The following is a 16365-nucleotide window of genomic DNA, read 5'->3' as shown; positions in this document are numbered from 1 at the left end:
AACACAGCTATCTACTGCATTATACACTTTCACAAATAGTGTAATACAATTTTATTTTTTGACACTACATCCAAAAATGCATATTTTAGAGGAAAATGTCTTGGAAAACATACTCAAGTACATTTTTTTAGTACAAGAATGTATGTAAAATGCATGTAAATATATATGAGTTAAATTTAAATAGTTCATGATTTTTAAAAAAAATCTTCAAAAAAAGCGGGGGGACAGGATAATAAGGATCTGTTATTGAGCACATGTGAAACAGACACAGAACATAAATGGCCTGAATTGCCCATCTCTGGCTGAAGCAAGTCACTGGGTAAGGTTTCCCCATTGCTCCCTCTCTTCCTACCAGTAGAGAGATTGTAGGATGTAAAACTGGAATCATTAATCAAGTCTCAGCTTTAATTCTTCCATCTCAGAATGGAAGTACCTCTCCTCTGGGATTGTTAAGAAGATAGATGAGATAAGGTATGTATCCCTCACTGTGTCCTCAGATCACAATATTCTGGCATGAAATAGCACTGCAAATTAACTTGGTTCTTGCAGCATGCATAGGCTTCTCCTTCCACCATTAGGGAAGGGGAACATGTAGCTCTCCAGATGTTGCTAGACTACAGCTTCCATCATTCTTGACCATTGGCCGAGCTGATGGAAGTTGGGAGAGCCACATGTTCTCTACCCCCCCACACACACATCAGGCTATAGTTTTATAGTATGGATTGTTCTAAAATGTGGTGGAGGATGATATCTAATACTGCTTTAATGGCTAAACATGTAGTCTGCGGAGGCTCTAAATGTAGACTGCTGGACAGAGGATGTGTTATTAAGAAAGCTGAGACAGGTCTGACTTGTTCAAGTGCTTTCACTTCTGTTGACATCATCTAGCTGGACAGAAGTTAACTCTTTCTACTAGCAGGTTTTGTGGGTGGGCTCTTGTTGGGTCCATATCATGTGTTGATACCACCCCAAATTCTGTGATCATGGGTAGAGGGAGGTATAGCCATGGGGAGGTGATGAGCAACCATAGAAGATGGGGGAAAGGCTATCTTCACCTTGTTCCTCATTCCCACTTCTCCCATGGATGGGTTCCTGGTTGCCCATCTCCTATGTCCACTGGCCTGTGTGTGGTGTTTAATGCTAGATTAGTACACAATAAGACCACACTCATCCTTTATTTGATCATGGTTGAGGGTGCCAATTTCGTGTGCATTACCATGACGGATGCATGAGCTGGAAGGAGGTGATCTGACCCAGCTTTCCCCACCTGGAGACTCGGCGCAACATGAGCACAGGCTTCAGGAATGGGGGCAGGGGTTGTTGTGGTCTACAGAACTTCCATCTTTGTCACCAGAAAACCTCTCTGTCTTGGAGCTGTCTGTGAGGGCCTGCACCTGGTGTCAGGCCAAGGAGACAGTAAACTAGGATTGCTCCTGGTATACCATTCACTGGCAGCTTCTCTGACAGCTGGCAGAAGCTGTCTCGGCTGTGGTATTGGAGCTGCGGTATTGGAGAATGACAGTCCTGGGTGATTTCAGTGTCCATGCTGAGGCTGTCTCTAGTGTTCCTGCTTGGGACTTCATGACAATCTGGAGTTGTCTCAACATGTCACCGGTCCGACACACCCTTGACTTGGTTTTTGTTCCACATAGAGTAAGGGGTGTTCTGGAGATGGAGTGGTGGATGTCACCCCATTGTCATGGTCAGACCACTTCCTGGTGAAGTTTAGACTTATTGCTCCAATCCTCCTGTACAGGGGTGATGGACAGATTAAGATAGTCTGCCGCTGGAGACTAATGGAATGCACTGGATTCCTGAATGCCCTGTAGATAGAGCAGGTGACCCTGTTGAAGCCCTTTTCACATTTTGAAACAATGAGATGTGCTGGGCTCTTCACATGGTTTCCCTGAGCACCGTCTGTGGCATTGTGGAGCCCAGTTTGCACTTTGGTACACCACTGAACTAAGGGAAATGAAACAGGATGGACGACAGCTAGAACGCAAGTGGAAAAAGATGTGTTGTGTGTACTTGGGCACAAGTAAAACATCATAACTGTACCCAATAAGTGGCAGTGAGGGCAGTGAAGAATGCCCACTTCTCTGCTTCCATCGCATCCTCAAGTAATAATAATAATAATAATAATAATAATAATAATAATAATAATAATAATAATAATAAATTTCTAAGCTGCCTATCTGGCTGAATTAACGGCCACTCTAGGCGGCGTACATAATAGGATAGGATAAATACAATATAAAATACAACATATAAGCAAAAACATCAACTGTAATTAATCTAAAAACCACCCACAACTGCAACAAGATAAAAACTAGTCCGCCCCAAGAATCCTGTAAGCCCGTCTGAATAACCAGGTTTTCAAGACTTGGCGGAAACTTGGCAGGGAGGGGGCATGGCGGAGATCATAGGGCAGAGAGTTCCAGAGGGTGGGGGCCACAATCGAGAACGCCCTCTCTCTGGTCCGCACCAGCCTAGCTGTTTTAACTGGTGGGACCGAGAGAAGGTCTTGTGAGGCTGATCTCGTCGGGAGGCATATTTGGTGATGCTGGAGGCGCTCCTTCAGATAAACTGGGCCGAAACCGTAAAGGGCTTTAAAGGTTAATACCAACACCTTGAATTGGGCCCGGTAAACAACTGGTAACCAGTGTAGGTCTTCTAACACCGGAGTGATGTGATCATGGCGACGGCTGTTCTTAATCAAACGTGCCGCCACGTTCTGTACCAGCTGTAATTTCCGGACCATTTTCAAGGGTAACCCAACGTAGAGCGCATTACAGTAGTCTAAGCGAGAGGAGACCAGGGCATGTACCACCCGGGGGAGCAGATGGACAGGAAGGTAGGGTCGCAGCCTCTGTATTAGATGTAATTGATACCAAGCTGCCTGGCTCACAGCCAAAATCTGAGCCTCCATGGACAGCTGGGAGTCAAGAATGACCCCGAGGCTGCGGACCTGGTCCTTCAGGGGCAGTCTTACTCCATTAAACACCAGGTCTATATCTCCTAACCTTCTCTTGTCTCCCACGAGCAGCACCTCGGTCTTGTCGGGGTTTAGGTTCAGCCTATTACCTCCCATCCATTCACTTACGGACTCAGGCACTTGGAAATGGTATCCACAGCCAACTCTGGTGAGGATTTAAACGAGAGATAGAGCTGAGCGTCATCCGCGTATTGGTAGCCTTCCAGTGGAGCTTATTTGTGTTGTCAGGGGTCTGTTGATCTCAACTCCAGGAGACCCTTTGGAGGCCCAGTGTGAATTGTTTGCAAGGCACTTTGAGGGTAAAGTTGCCCACCTCTGTGGCAATACTGATGCCCTATCCATATCTATAATGCAACTTCTTCTGCAACTTTTTGGGATTGGTTTCAGTTGATGCAGTCTGATGATGTGCAACAATGCAGCCAGCAACATGTCCTCTTGACCCTTGCCCTTCTTGGTTTATTAAAGCTTGCCGAGGTGGAATGACTGAGTGGATCCAGGGTGTGGTCAATATGCCATTGTGGGATGGAGTGGTCCCAGCCACCCTGAACAAGGCGGTGATCCGACCACTCCTGAAAAACCCTGGACCCATTGGTTTGTGATTGCTACCACCCGGTTGCAAATACCCCCTTTTTAGGGAAGGTGATTGAGAGGCTTGTGACGTAGCAGTTGCAAGTACTCTTGGATGAAATAGATTATTTTGATCCATTCTAATGTGGGTTCAGGGCTGGTTATGGGATTGAATCCACCTTGGTTGCCCTGATGGATGACCTTTATCGGGATAAGGACAGGGGGAATGTGACCCTGTTATTCTTACTTGATCTCTCAGCAGCTTTTGATACCATTGACCATGGTATCCTTCTGGGCTGCCTTGGTGACATGGGTATCAGAGGCACAGTTTTACAGTGGTTCCGATCCTATCTCCAGGGTTGCCCTGGACCACTGTCTGGACTTGGTGGTTGTCTGGATGAGGGCCAATATCCTGAGTCTGAATCCTACCAAGACAGAGGCACTGCGGGTTGGTGGTTCCCAAGTTCAGATAATTGGTCAGTTGTCTGCTTTGGATGGGGTCATACTCCTTTTGAAAGAACATGTTTGTAGACTCGGTGTGCTCCTGGATCTGTCTTTGTCACTGGAGGCCCAGGTGACCTCAGTGGCTAGGACTGCCTTTTATCAGCTGCAGCTGGTAAGGTAGCTGCGGCCATTTCTGGACCGGGATAGCGTGACCACTGTTGTCCATGCACTGGCAACCTCCAGACTGGATTACTGTAATGTGCTCCATGTGGGGCTATCCTTGAGGTTGGTCTGGAAGCTGCAGCTGGTACAAAAAGTGGTGGCACAAGACTGCTCACTGGGATAGGGTATCACCAAGATGTCACCGCACTGCTGAAAGAATGGCACTGGCTTCCCATTACCTACCAGGCCACATTCCAGGTTCTATACAGCTTGGGACCAGGATACCTGAAAGATTGTCTCACTCCTTACTCTTTGTATACCCAGTTGATCACTACACTCTGCAGGTGAGGGCCTTAGGAGGAGGTCCATTCTGCACAACATAGGAAGTGGACCTTTAGTGTAGTGACACCTACCCTTTGGAATTCCCTCCCCTTAAATATTTGACAAGCAGCATCTCTGTTATTTTTCAGGCACCTAATTAAGACCTTCTTCTTTCAACAAGCCTTTTAAGCAGATACCTTATCCCAGTCTGCATCTATGTTAGAATTGCTTCTTAAGATGTTTCCTACTGGGAGGAAGGGTGGGATATAAATATAAATTTAATAAATAAATAAATAATGCTATGGAGGACACGTTGGATCTAGGAATAAAAAGGGGGCTCTCCATCTGCACTATACATGTAAGCAGTATCATACTGCTTTAACAGTTTATTGCTTCCTCAAAAGAATCCTGGGAACTGTAGTTAGGAAAGAGTGATGAGAATTGTTAGGAAACCCCTGTTCCACACACAGAGCTACAGTTCAGTGGTTAAACAGTCAGCTCTGGCTTCCCAGGGAACTCTGGGGAAATTCTAGAAACATAGGAAGCTGCCTTATACCAAAAATCAGTCCACTGGTCCATCTAGCTCAGTAACAACCGTACAGCCTGGCAGCGGTGCTCTATGGTTTCTGAAAGGGGCCTCTCCCAGCCTTAACTGGAGATATTTGGGATTCCACTTGCGACTTTCTGCATTCAAGGCAGGTGCTCTAACGCTGAACTACAGCTCTTCTACAAGCTTTAGGTTTGTCTAGAGCTTATGTTCTTTCCATTGTGTCTTCTAAGCCCTGTTTTGTGATTCTGGGCTGATCCACTGTTCTTCCAAAGCTCCCCCCCCCCGAGCAATAATCACTTAGGGTTCCTGCTAGCATTTGTTCTTTATTTCTTCTACAAAATGTTTGCTCTTTAACATTGTTTGGTGGTTAGACAAATACATTGGCTTTCTGTTATTTGAAAGAAATTAGGTTCCCTTGCATTCAGTCACCAGGCAGATAAGCGCGCTGCTTTTTTAGATCAACACATTATCCTGCCCATTGCATTCAGCTTTGCTTGTTGGTTATTCTGTGCCACTGTGCTTAATTAAATTACATCAGTTACATTTATGATGTCTTTAAGCCCCAGATTTGTTTATGTACAGTGCCTTGTTTTTATTTGGTTTAGATATTAGCACATTGATTTCTGCAGAATATATAATATCTGCTTTAATGCACATTCCAATGTATATCATAGACCTCCAGTGGTTCACTTACTGCATGCACTCATCATGGTGCACTGTGCAGCCAATCCCATATCTTTAAAAACCTTCCATGGGAATTTTCTCCTTGGATGAAAGAAGATCGCTGAAGGCATTCTCTGCAAAATAAAAAAGATGCCCTAATCTAGCATGCAAAGCATCTTTTCAGAAGTGTTTGTTTTCATCACTGCAGGACTCAATAGCAATTGTAATGATCTTTGTATAATGTGGATCCAGTTACTGCCTTAGCTGAAAGCATATATTCAGACCAAACAAAAGAACACTCATTTTTTTGCATTCCACTGTTGATATTGAATAACATTTTTGCATAAATTGGAGTGGTGTTGGAGATTATGCAGATGCTGGTGGAAACTGAAATGACAGAACATGTTATTGGCTTTCTGGAAGGAATTTCAGCTTCTTGCATATATGCCTCTTTTAAAATGAGCCTGCCAGTTTCTGAATAACCCTTTGCATAGTGAGGAAACAATAATGCTGTTCTTTTCACAGCATTACATATTTTAAACATTTTTTAATCTCTCACTTTATCAAAGCAGTATTCATTTTGTTCAACTGAGTTTTCACTTGATAAATTAATATGTATGTCATTGTTGTGAAAAAGATAAGTGTAGGTTTCTTCCAAATGATGAGTGAAAATAGGAAGCAACGTGACTGAAGGGAAGGGGGAGAGTCACAAGAAGTTCACCATAAAATGGTGAATCTGTCGCTGTGGAATTGGAACAATCTGAGGGCCAAAGCTGATATGACATGGGGGATCTGCAGTTGGCTTTCTTGACTTCTTTGTGGATAGGGGATGGAACTGGATCAGGGCAGAAGCAATGGAGGGAAAGAAGGTTTAACCCTTTCTTCCTGTACTATTGCTCCATTTAAATCCCATCTCCAAGGATGCTGTAAGCTGTGGAGGGCAAAAAAGCTAGCTATCCATAATGTGCAACTCATTAGTGGCTTGATCTTTCAAAAGAATTTAAGGATGATTTTCCCCCTCATGTATATCCTGTCCTTCCTCCACTGAGGTTAGTATAAAACCTAGCTTCCTGCTCAGATTAATAGTATGATCTCCCCCCGAACCACCTCCCAACAAACAATAAACTAGTACATTAGCCACACAGTCCTAAACATGCCTATGCAGAAGTAAGCACCATTGAGTTCAATGAGGTTTATTCCCTGGTAAGTGCATAGAGGATTGCAGCCTAAATACATTGGACTCCAATAAATTTGCTCCTCCCTCTGTCCTCACTGCCCCATGATCCTCCTTCATTTCTTTCCACCCTCTACTTTAGATTCCCCTTCTTTTTGTCCTCATAAATCTCCCCCCATATCCATGCTTCCTCTACCCATAAAATTCAATGACCTAAAATTGACTTTATGTCCCATATGCACAGTAGTATAGTGGCAAATTCAGAAGTGCAGGGTACCTTCATGATAGTCACAGCAATGTCCCACTTTTTGCTGTGGGGTTGAGAATGAGATCCTTGCTAATGCTTTCTCCCACAACAACAGATGTCCCTAGGAGCCAATAAACATGAAAGGGGAGAGTGTTAGCTACTGAAAAGAGTATTCTCTGTGGCTGACTCACCTCCTTTCACTATGATTGGTTCCAATCAGCAGAAAAGGACAAGGAAGCATGTTAGAATACTTTTCTCAGTGGGTAACACATTCCCCTTGCATGCTGATTGGCTCATGGGATGCTGGAGACATAGGGACCTTGCTGGGACCCTGCTCCTGAAAACGTAAAGCACCTAAGACCACCCCCCGAGACCCTGGACCACTACACCCCTGCATATGCAACCTCTTCTACATAGAATCATACAGAAATAGCAGTCAGAAGCCACATGCAGACAACATATCAAGGGTACATGAAAACCCTGTGCAGTGATGAGATTGCAGCAGCACTCCTGTCCTATGCATATTTAGCAGACTGTGTGAAAGGACCCTACACAAATATAAATTGCATGTACATATGCTTGTCCACACATTGCAGATAGTTTGCACATATATAGGGTTTGTTCACACAGTGTGCTGAAGGTGCATAGAGTGAAGGTGAGGACTGCTCCCACAATCCTACCGGCCCCCATACATATTAATTCACCTGGGATACGTTGCCTGAACCAGGCTGAGGTTTGTGATTTCCTAGATATTTTAAAAATGATCATCAGCTGATTTGGATAAACGACGTTGTGTTGTATATGCAAACTCCAGCTCCTGTATTAATTTGTTTATGGACAACCTGATTGGTTCACGAGAACCGAGGAAGCTGCCTTCTACTGACTCACAGCATTGGTGCATCTAGCTCAGTATGATCTACTCTGAGTGGCAGCAGTTCTCCAGGATTTCAGACAGGGGCATCTCCGATCCCTGCCTAGGATCTTCTGCATACAAAGCAGATGCTGTCCGACTCAGTTGCAGCCCTTCTCGGATTGCTTGTACTTCTTCAGCCATTGTAAGTGATGTTCGAACAATGCCCGTGGCCAGAGCCAGCAGGTGCAGGGCTCTCTGTTCGCCAGACAAAATGCTCTGTAAACAAACAAGCATTTTATGTTGTGTTTTCGGTATTGTCTGTTCACATGGTTTCTCCAGGGGAGGACCATTTCACAGAATTTCTCCAGGGGCAGAAAAATTCTCCAAAAGTTTCTCAGGGATGGGCATCATCATTAGCTGCAGCATAATTCTAGTTGAGAACCCCTTTCTTCTCTTAAGTGAGATGGAGATGTCTGCAGGTGGAGGGACTTCTGATTGTGCCTAATGTCTTTACAATTTGAATGCTCAAATTGGTCTTTAAATGGCTGTGTGGAAGTGGGGACAATCAGCAAATGCATTAAAGACCTGGGAATGAAAGAGCTGCTAAGTGGACTTCAGGATGTACAGAATTTTTGCTTTTCTTCTCAGTGAACATTGAAGTTGACAACGAAGAAGACAGTGGTGCTGAAAGTGAAGAAGGTAAGAATGCCAAATTTTTTCAGTTCTGTAGCTCTCTGCCTTCTGAAAAAAAAAATAGCAACCAGGCAAGAAGACGCACAGGACAGTCCCTCGTGTACAACTGATTATTCACAATCATTATATATTCACAAATATATTGCTAAAGAGCTAAGAGGCTTTTCCTGTAAACAGCTGCAGAGATTCGTGAATAATGTTCTTATCTTGATTTGGTAAACACCAGAACAATCATGCCATGATTATTTCAAATTACTGTACTGAAATGGCAACTGCTTGACAAATGAACATTTTCCAATTTTCAGGGCACACACTCTTGCCCTAAACATTCTGCTTATTCTTGCAGAATATGAGTTTCATCTGTAATTTTAGGATAAACCTTTACATTTTCATATTCTTCCTCATTGGGAAATGAGGAGGGCAACTTTCAGCAGAAAAACTGACACATACGCACTGGTCTTCCACAGCACACTTTGGCCTCAGTGGCTGCTTTAATAGAATGATGGAGCTACTTGAAATTTATAGTTCTACCTTTAGATATGGCTGGAAATAAAAGGGTCCAGAAAATACAGCCAGAATAGTGTAATTTTGGCATTCTGTACCAACATCACCTTGCTGCTGATGTTCTCAGTCCCACAGAAGTCAATCTGTGTAGTACATCCATGTCTGATCTCTTCTACAAGAGGCTATGGATATGGCGAATAGAGCAATAGCACCCACTATCTTGGATTGAGTGAGCACACTGAAACATGGATAAGATTTGACCTCCACTGTCAGCTCTGAACACTGTCCTGAAATTAAGTTTGCACCTTCTAGGAAAAACACTGATCTGTGTCACTGCAATGCTATTTATAAAGGACGGTAACTGTACTGGTGTCTGTCAGGTGAAAGTGCTATATGCTAAAATGGGGTGGGTAAGGTAGGCCTTGTGGACTTTCTCTCACCACCAAGACTCTGCCCCAGAAAACTCCATTTTTGATTCTGGTCCTTCTGAAGAGCTCAGAGACATGCATTATAGCCCCATAATATTCCTGTGAGTAGCTTGGCCAGATTCAAAAGAGGACAGGGTTCCTGTACTTTTAAGTTTCCCCCCCCACCTTTAACAGTTATGTACAAGTAGTAGTTGTCATACAAGGTACACCTGTTGAAATTCACTCTTTTGCATAAGTATTGAAAGTGCAAGAGTCCTCTCCTCTGGCTATCTTACTAGCTTATGCAAGGCTACATGGTGTGGTTCATAGCTAGCGGGAATTGAGGACAAGGTTGCTCACTTCACCATGAGTGGCCACAGCTTTTATCTGTCTTGAAATTATGACACCAGAAAATAATTTTGTGTGAGTTGGGTAGTGAGTGGGATAGAGGAGACGGAAAAGGTTGCTGACATCCAGAGTGAATGGATTTTCTTTCTCTGTTCCTCATTATGAAGAGGAAGAATCTCATCAGAAGAAGGGAGAATCAGATAAAAGAAACCAAGAGAAAAGTGAAGATGAGGATGAAGAAGAGACTGCAGCAGAACGTAGGCGAAGATACAGAAGACGACGGATGAAAGATGATGGAAAAGAGGGGAACGAATCAGATGGAGAAGCCCGCAAAAGCAGGAAGAACAGAGCAAATCAGAAGACCAAGGAGGAGTCTCGGGAAGATAGTGATGATGAGGAAGACGTGGTGAAAGACCACAAGAATGACAAGAAAAAAGAGAAAAAGAAGAAAAAGAAAGATAAAAAGAACAAAGGACCAAGGTAATGCACTATTATTAATTTAGCAGGATTTCCTTAATGTAAAGGTAATAATGGTTAAGTTATTATATATGCTGTAGTGAAGTGCTAACAGAAATTAAACTTACTTCTTGAGCTTTTGGGATCAGATCTACAAATGTTGAGCACTCATAAAAATGGAGTATTTCCAAAAGAGCACTATAGTTTAATTTTGGCCAAGGTACTTAGCACTTTAGGGTAGGGTGACTGTGTGTTCTATTTCACAGTCCGCTATTCATATTTTTTTAGTTATTAGATTTATATCTTGCCTTCAAGATATGAAGGCAGCCTTCAAAAGCACTAAAAACACTCTGTCCTATTTTGAAGGACTGTCAGAAGACAGAATTCTTTATTTCATGGTGCCCTCTATTTGAGGCCTGTTCAACCCATAAAAAGGGAGAGCAGGAGCCTTGAAGCTGCCCACCAGCAGTTAACAGCACCTGATCAGTAGGCTGAGCAGGCACACAAATCACCTGGTGTCTTTTTCACTATGCTGAGAATATATTCACTAATAGGCAAAAAACCTTGCGGTTTAAGAATGTACCTATAGCCCACAGATATTTCTATCAAACTTTAAAAAGCAGGGAAATTGGGCAGCTATAGTGAATGCTCCAGGGCAGCAGGAGACCTGATCTCCTGTCTGACATATTGTACTGCCCTACAAATTTGTCAAAATGCAAACACAATTTGGGTTGGTCTTTCACAGTCCAAGCGACTTCCTGTGTCGCTTGGAAGAATTTGGTAATATGTGCCTCTGATCCGGGAGGTAAGAAATGGGATCCTGTGCAAGTTTGCTGAGAATGGATTGATCATTTGCATATATATTGAGTTCAGTTGGATTTACTCCCCTGCAATCATGCTTAGGATAGGTGAACCTGACCACAGGGGATGGGGAGGGGAGGAAGAAGAGGGAGGGGAGGAAGGGCAGAGGGCAGAGGGGAGAATGGGGATGGGAGAAAGCTAGACGGGGAGGGGAGGAGGACAGGTTTGATCATTTGCATGTGTCAGGCCCAGGATGTGACTCAGGAACCAGACCAACGGCTGTAGTTAATTCGTGTTTTATTAGGGTAATGTCCAAACAAAGACTGCGTTTTCTCATGAAGCAATACAGGGATACAGGTCCTGCGGCATTGGGAGAAAGTTGACAGAGCAAGGGACTTCTTCCCGCCTGTTCTTTAAGAAGGGGCCAAACAGGCGCGCAATCTTTTGCTCCTCCTTAACTGCCCCTCAGGTACTGCCCGCCTTCCCCCCCTTCTCTCCTGTCTTTTCAGCTGTCTGCGTGTGCGCGGTGAGGGGGGAAGCATCACCCCCTCCTCTTCTGAAGTTTCCGATTCCAGGATGGGGGATAGGGGAGGGGCTGATGGTAAACTGCCTCCCCGCTTTTCGGCTGTGAGCAGCCCTCCCTCTTTCCCCTCTTGCTCTGAGCCTGAAAGAGGGGGAGGCGTGAGAATGTCCAGGGAGGGCACAGGCTCCCCGTTGCTAAGCGACCTTATCACTGGCAGTTCCTCTGTTTCGTCTTCGCTCCAAAGGGGGGAAGTTCCTCCCCCTTCCCTCTGCCATCCATCCGAATACTCTTCTCCCAACTCTCCGGGATCCAGCTCCCCGGGATTGGGACCCCAGCTCTGCCTTCCGACACCATCCCCCCTCCCAGGCTGTGCCCCCCTCCCCTTGTCTGGCTTGGGACGGTGGGGAAAACATTGATGGAAAAGTTTTACCAATTCTGGAGCATGCACATCAGCTGCATCTTCCCATGATCTGTCAGCCACCCCATAGCCTTTCCAGTGAATCAAGTACTGCAGCTTGTGGCGTCTGATCCTGGAATCTAAGATCTCCTCAACTTCAAATTCAAGCTGCTCATTTACCAGGAGTGGAGCTCCGGGAGGTTCCTCCGGCCGTAACTCACTGGGAGGGGCGGCTTTCGTTAAGAGGGATCGATGGAACACAGGATGTATTTTAAACGTGTCAGGCAGCTTCAGTCGGTACGCCACGGGATTGATTTGAGTTTCTATTTCGAAAGGACCCACCCTCTTGTCTTGTAATTTTCTACATTTGCCCGGCATCTGGAGGAAGCGGGTGGACAGCCATACCTGGTCTCCCGGTTGAAGGGGGGGGGCCTCCTTCCTGTGCAGGTCAGCAACTCGCTTGTACTCCGTTTTGGCTTCGTTTAACTGGTGTTTCAGTGTCTGTTGCGCCGCTTGCAATTCCTTAAGGAAGTTCTCAGCTGCCGGTACCAGCATTCCTTCTGAGCTGCTTGGAAAGAATTTAGGATGGAATCCATAATTAGCGAAGAACGGGGTTTGTTGAGTGCTGGAGTGCAGAGAATTGTTGTAGGCAAACTCTGCAAAATGCAAATATGATACCCAGTCAGTCTGTTGATAGGACACATAACTTCGTAAATATCTTTCCAAAACGGCGTTCAAGCGTTCCGTCTGCCCATCTGTCTGGGGGTGATGGGCGGAGGAGAGTTTTAATTCCGTCTGCAACTGTTTCCACATTGCTCTCCAAAATTTGGCTGTGAACTGAGTTCCTCGGTCTGAGACTACGCTGTTTGGCAATCCATGCAGCCGGTAGACTTCTTTTATGAATAACTTGGCCGTTTCTTTAGCCTCTAAGGCCCCTGCACAAGGAAGAAAGTGTGCCATTTTGGTAAGTAGATCCACCACTACTAAGATGGCTGTCATTCCTTGGGACTTGGGTAGATCAGTTATAAAATCCATGGAGAGGTCCTTCCAGGGTTCGTGTGGGACAGGCAACGGTTGTAACAGTCCTGCTGGTGTCCCTGTTTGTGTTTTTGTCCGCAGACAGACAGAGCAGGACTTTACATAACTCTCAATATCCCGACGCATTTTAGGCCACCAGAAGTCCTTGGCCACGTTCTGAATGGTCTTGTAAATCCCAAAGTGTCCCGCTGTGATGGAATCATGACACTGGCATAGGATTCTGAGCCTTAATTCCCCTTCTGGCACATATCTGGCAGTTTTGAACCATAACAGTCCATTTCTCCAGTGAAAGGTTACTTCTGAGTCTTGACCTTGTCCCGTCTCCTGCTGATATTTTAGCATGTCTGCATCTTCTTGTTGTGCCTTTTTGAGTTCCTCTTCCCATGAAGGCTGGCATACTCCCAACGTTAATTTCTCTGGCGGGATTACGTACTGAGGCTCGTCCTCGGATTCACTTTCTTTGTATTGTGGCTGTCTGGATAAGGCATCCGCTCTCTGGTTTTTGGCTTGGGCATGGTAAGTAATCTGGAAGTTAAACCTAGTGAAGAACTGGAACCATCTTATCTGTCTCTGGTTCAGCTTTCTGGCTGTTTGGAGGCTTTCAAGATTCTTGTGGTCGGAGCGCACTTCAATTCGATGAGAGGTCCCCTCTAGGTATTGTCTCTAGTTTTCAAAAGAGTCCTTGATGGCCAGCAGCTCCTTCTCCCAAACTGTGTAGTTCTTCTCTGCAGGCTTTAACTTCCGAGAGAAGTACGCACAGGGGTGCAGCTCCTTCCCTTCTTGGTCTAATTGTAGCAGGACCCCCCCGATGGCAAAATCTGAAGCATCTGCTTCCACTACGAAAGGGCGGTTCGGATCAGCAAAGCGCAGAATGGGCTCAGTAGCAAACCTTCTCTTCAGCTCCTCAAAGGCCTCGATGGCGTTCTCTGTCCATTGAAACTTCTTCTTCCCCCTTAAACAGTCAGTCAGAGGAGCTGTTAATTTGGAAAACCCTGGAATGAACTTTCTGTAATAATTGGCAAACCCCAAAAACCGTTGTACATCCTTTTTGGTGACAGGTTGGCCCCAGTCCAATATGCAGCTTACTTTCCCTGGGTCCATCTCCACGCCTTCCGCTGAGATTCGATATCCAAGGAAGTCTAGAGACTTGAGGTCAAATCCACATTTCTCTAATTTAGCATACAGGTGATTTTCTCTCAGTCTCTTCAACACCGTCTTCACATGCTGGTCGTGGTCTTCCTGGTTCTTTGAGAACACCAGGATATCATCTAAGTAACAGATTATATACGTGTCCAACAAGTCTCTAAACACGTCGTTCATGAATTTTTGAAAAATTCCTGGACTTCCACAAAGCCCCAACGGCATGACCAGGTATTCATTCAGTCTGTAAGCGGTCAAGAATCCTGTTTTCCATTCATCTCCCTCCTTCATTCTGATCAGATTGTACGCTCCTCTCAAATCCAACTTCGTGAAGATTTTTGCAGAGTGCAGTCGGTCCAGCAACTCTGAGATCAGGGGCAGCGGGTAGCTGTTGGGGATGGTGATCTGGTTCAATGCGCGATAGTCGTTACAGGGTCTGAGTTCCCCCCCTTCTTTTTCACAAACAATAGTGGCGCTCCAGCAGGGGATTGTGAGAGGCGTATGAATCCTCGCCTCAGGTTTTTATCCAGGAATTCCTTCAGGGCCTCCCTCTCATTCTCTGTGAGAGAGTAGATTCTCCCTGATGGGATGCTGGCTCCTGGCACTAGGTCAATCGCACAGTCGTAAGGGCGGTGGGGGGGTAAAGTCTCTGCCTCTTTTTCATCAAACACATCTTTGAATTCTTCATACTTCGGCGGCAGGGTCACTTGCTCGATCTCTTGCACTGCCCCCACTAAGGTGTTCTTGATTCCTTCAGGTTGACAGTTCTCCTGGCAATACTGTGAGGTGAACCACACCACCGCCTCCTTCCAACTTATTTTGGGTTCATGCTTTGCTAGCCAGGGCATTCCCAGAATCACCTCAAAGTTCGAGAGATCTGACACATATAGCGAAATGAACTCTTCGTGCCCAGCGATTTGAAGTTTCACTTCCTCCGTGGCTTGTGTCACCCCTCCTGACTTCAGGGGTCTCCCATCGATAGTCTCCACAGCTAGAGGAGCGTCCAGTTTCCACCGGGAAATTCCATGATGCTTGACTAACTTTGCATCAATAAAATTTGTGGAGGCTCCACTGTCAATTAAGGCAGTGGAATTAAACACCACTCCTCTGGAAGTTGTAATCCGAATAGGCAAGACCAACACCCCCTTTGAGGGAGGTTGGATCGTTGGGGGGCCTTTATACAACACTGCCCCCAGTCCACCGGCCTGCACGTGGACTGGGTGTTCTAGTTTCCCGACAGCTCGGCTTTCCCCCCTTTCAGTCCACAGTCTCTGGCCACATGGCCCGGCTTTGAACAATAAAAGCATAAACGTTCCCGGCGTCGTCTTTCCTTTTCTTCTTCCGACAGTCTTGGCCTAGCCCCTCCCTGTCCCTCAGTTGCATTACCTGCCATCCCTGCAGTGGGAAGGGTCTTGTTGCGGGATGCCGAGGCTGAGTATCTCGGGACCTCCTGCTTCCTTTCCAGGCGCCTTCCTTCCATCCGGTGATCTATCTGTAGGCATAGCCGGATGAGCCCTGGTAGGTCAGCGGGGGGGGAGGTCCTGGCCAACTCATCCAGGATTTCAGCATTTAATCCACTCCGGTACATAAACATCAGGGCGGCATCATTGTAACCAGTTTCCTGGGACAGAATTTTAAAAGCGTTAGTGTACTCGGAAACAGTCCCTTTAGCTTGCTTCAGAGCGCCTAGTTGCCGTGCTACTGTTTCAGCCCTTTGCGGGTCTTGAAACATCTCGGTCATCTCCTGTATAAATCCTCTGTACCTTCCTAAGACAGTATCCTCTCTCACAAGATACGGAGTCACCCATTTTGCAGCTTCTCCCTCCAGGAGGCTAATCACGAAAGCTACTTTAGCCCCATCGTCTGGAAATTCCGTGTGCCTGACATCCAGATATAACTCACATTGAGCCACGAAGGTTGCCAACTGATCACTTTGTCCCGCGTATTTTGGGGGCAATCCAATGGGAACCTTTACTACGGCAGCTGGAGGGGCTGTTCGCATCTGGTCTATCGTGGCCTTCAAGGTTTGATTATCCGTCTTCAGCACCTTGACTGCTGCTAGCAGGGCTTGAACATCCGTCT

At 45.7% G+C, this 16365-nt stretch overlaps 1 protein-coding gene across 1 annotated transcript in view; it reads left to right on the top strand.

Moving 5' to 3' along the window:
- TMC1 (transmembrane channel like 1) overlaps positions 1–16365 on the top strand; it is a 141178-nt gene that overhangs the window by 15859 nt on the left and 108954 nt on the right. The window contains exons 4-5 of the mRNA XM_061609349.1: positions 8625–8675; positions 10096–10408. Coding sequence (XP_061465333.1) covers positions 8625–8675; positions 10096–10408 — 364 coding nt within the window. The remainder of the gene's footprint in view (positions 1–8624; positions 8676–10095; positions 10409–16365) is intronic.

The sequence above is a fragment of the Rhineura floridana genome, chromosome 1, assembly GCF_030035675.1.
Source record: "Rhineura floridana isolate rRhiFlo1 chromosome 1, rRhiFlo1.hap2, whole genome shotgun sequence".
Taxonomy (NCBI): Eukaryota; Metazoa; Chordata; class Lepidosauria; order Squamata; family Rhineuridae; genus Rhineura; species Rhineura floridana.
This window is presented reverse-complemented; position numbering and strand designations above follow the sequence as displayed.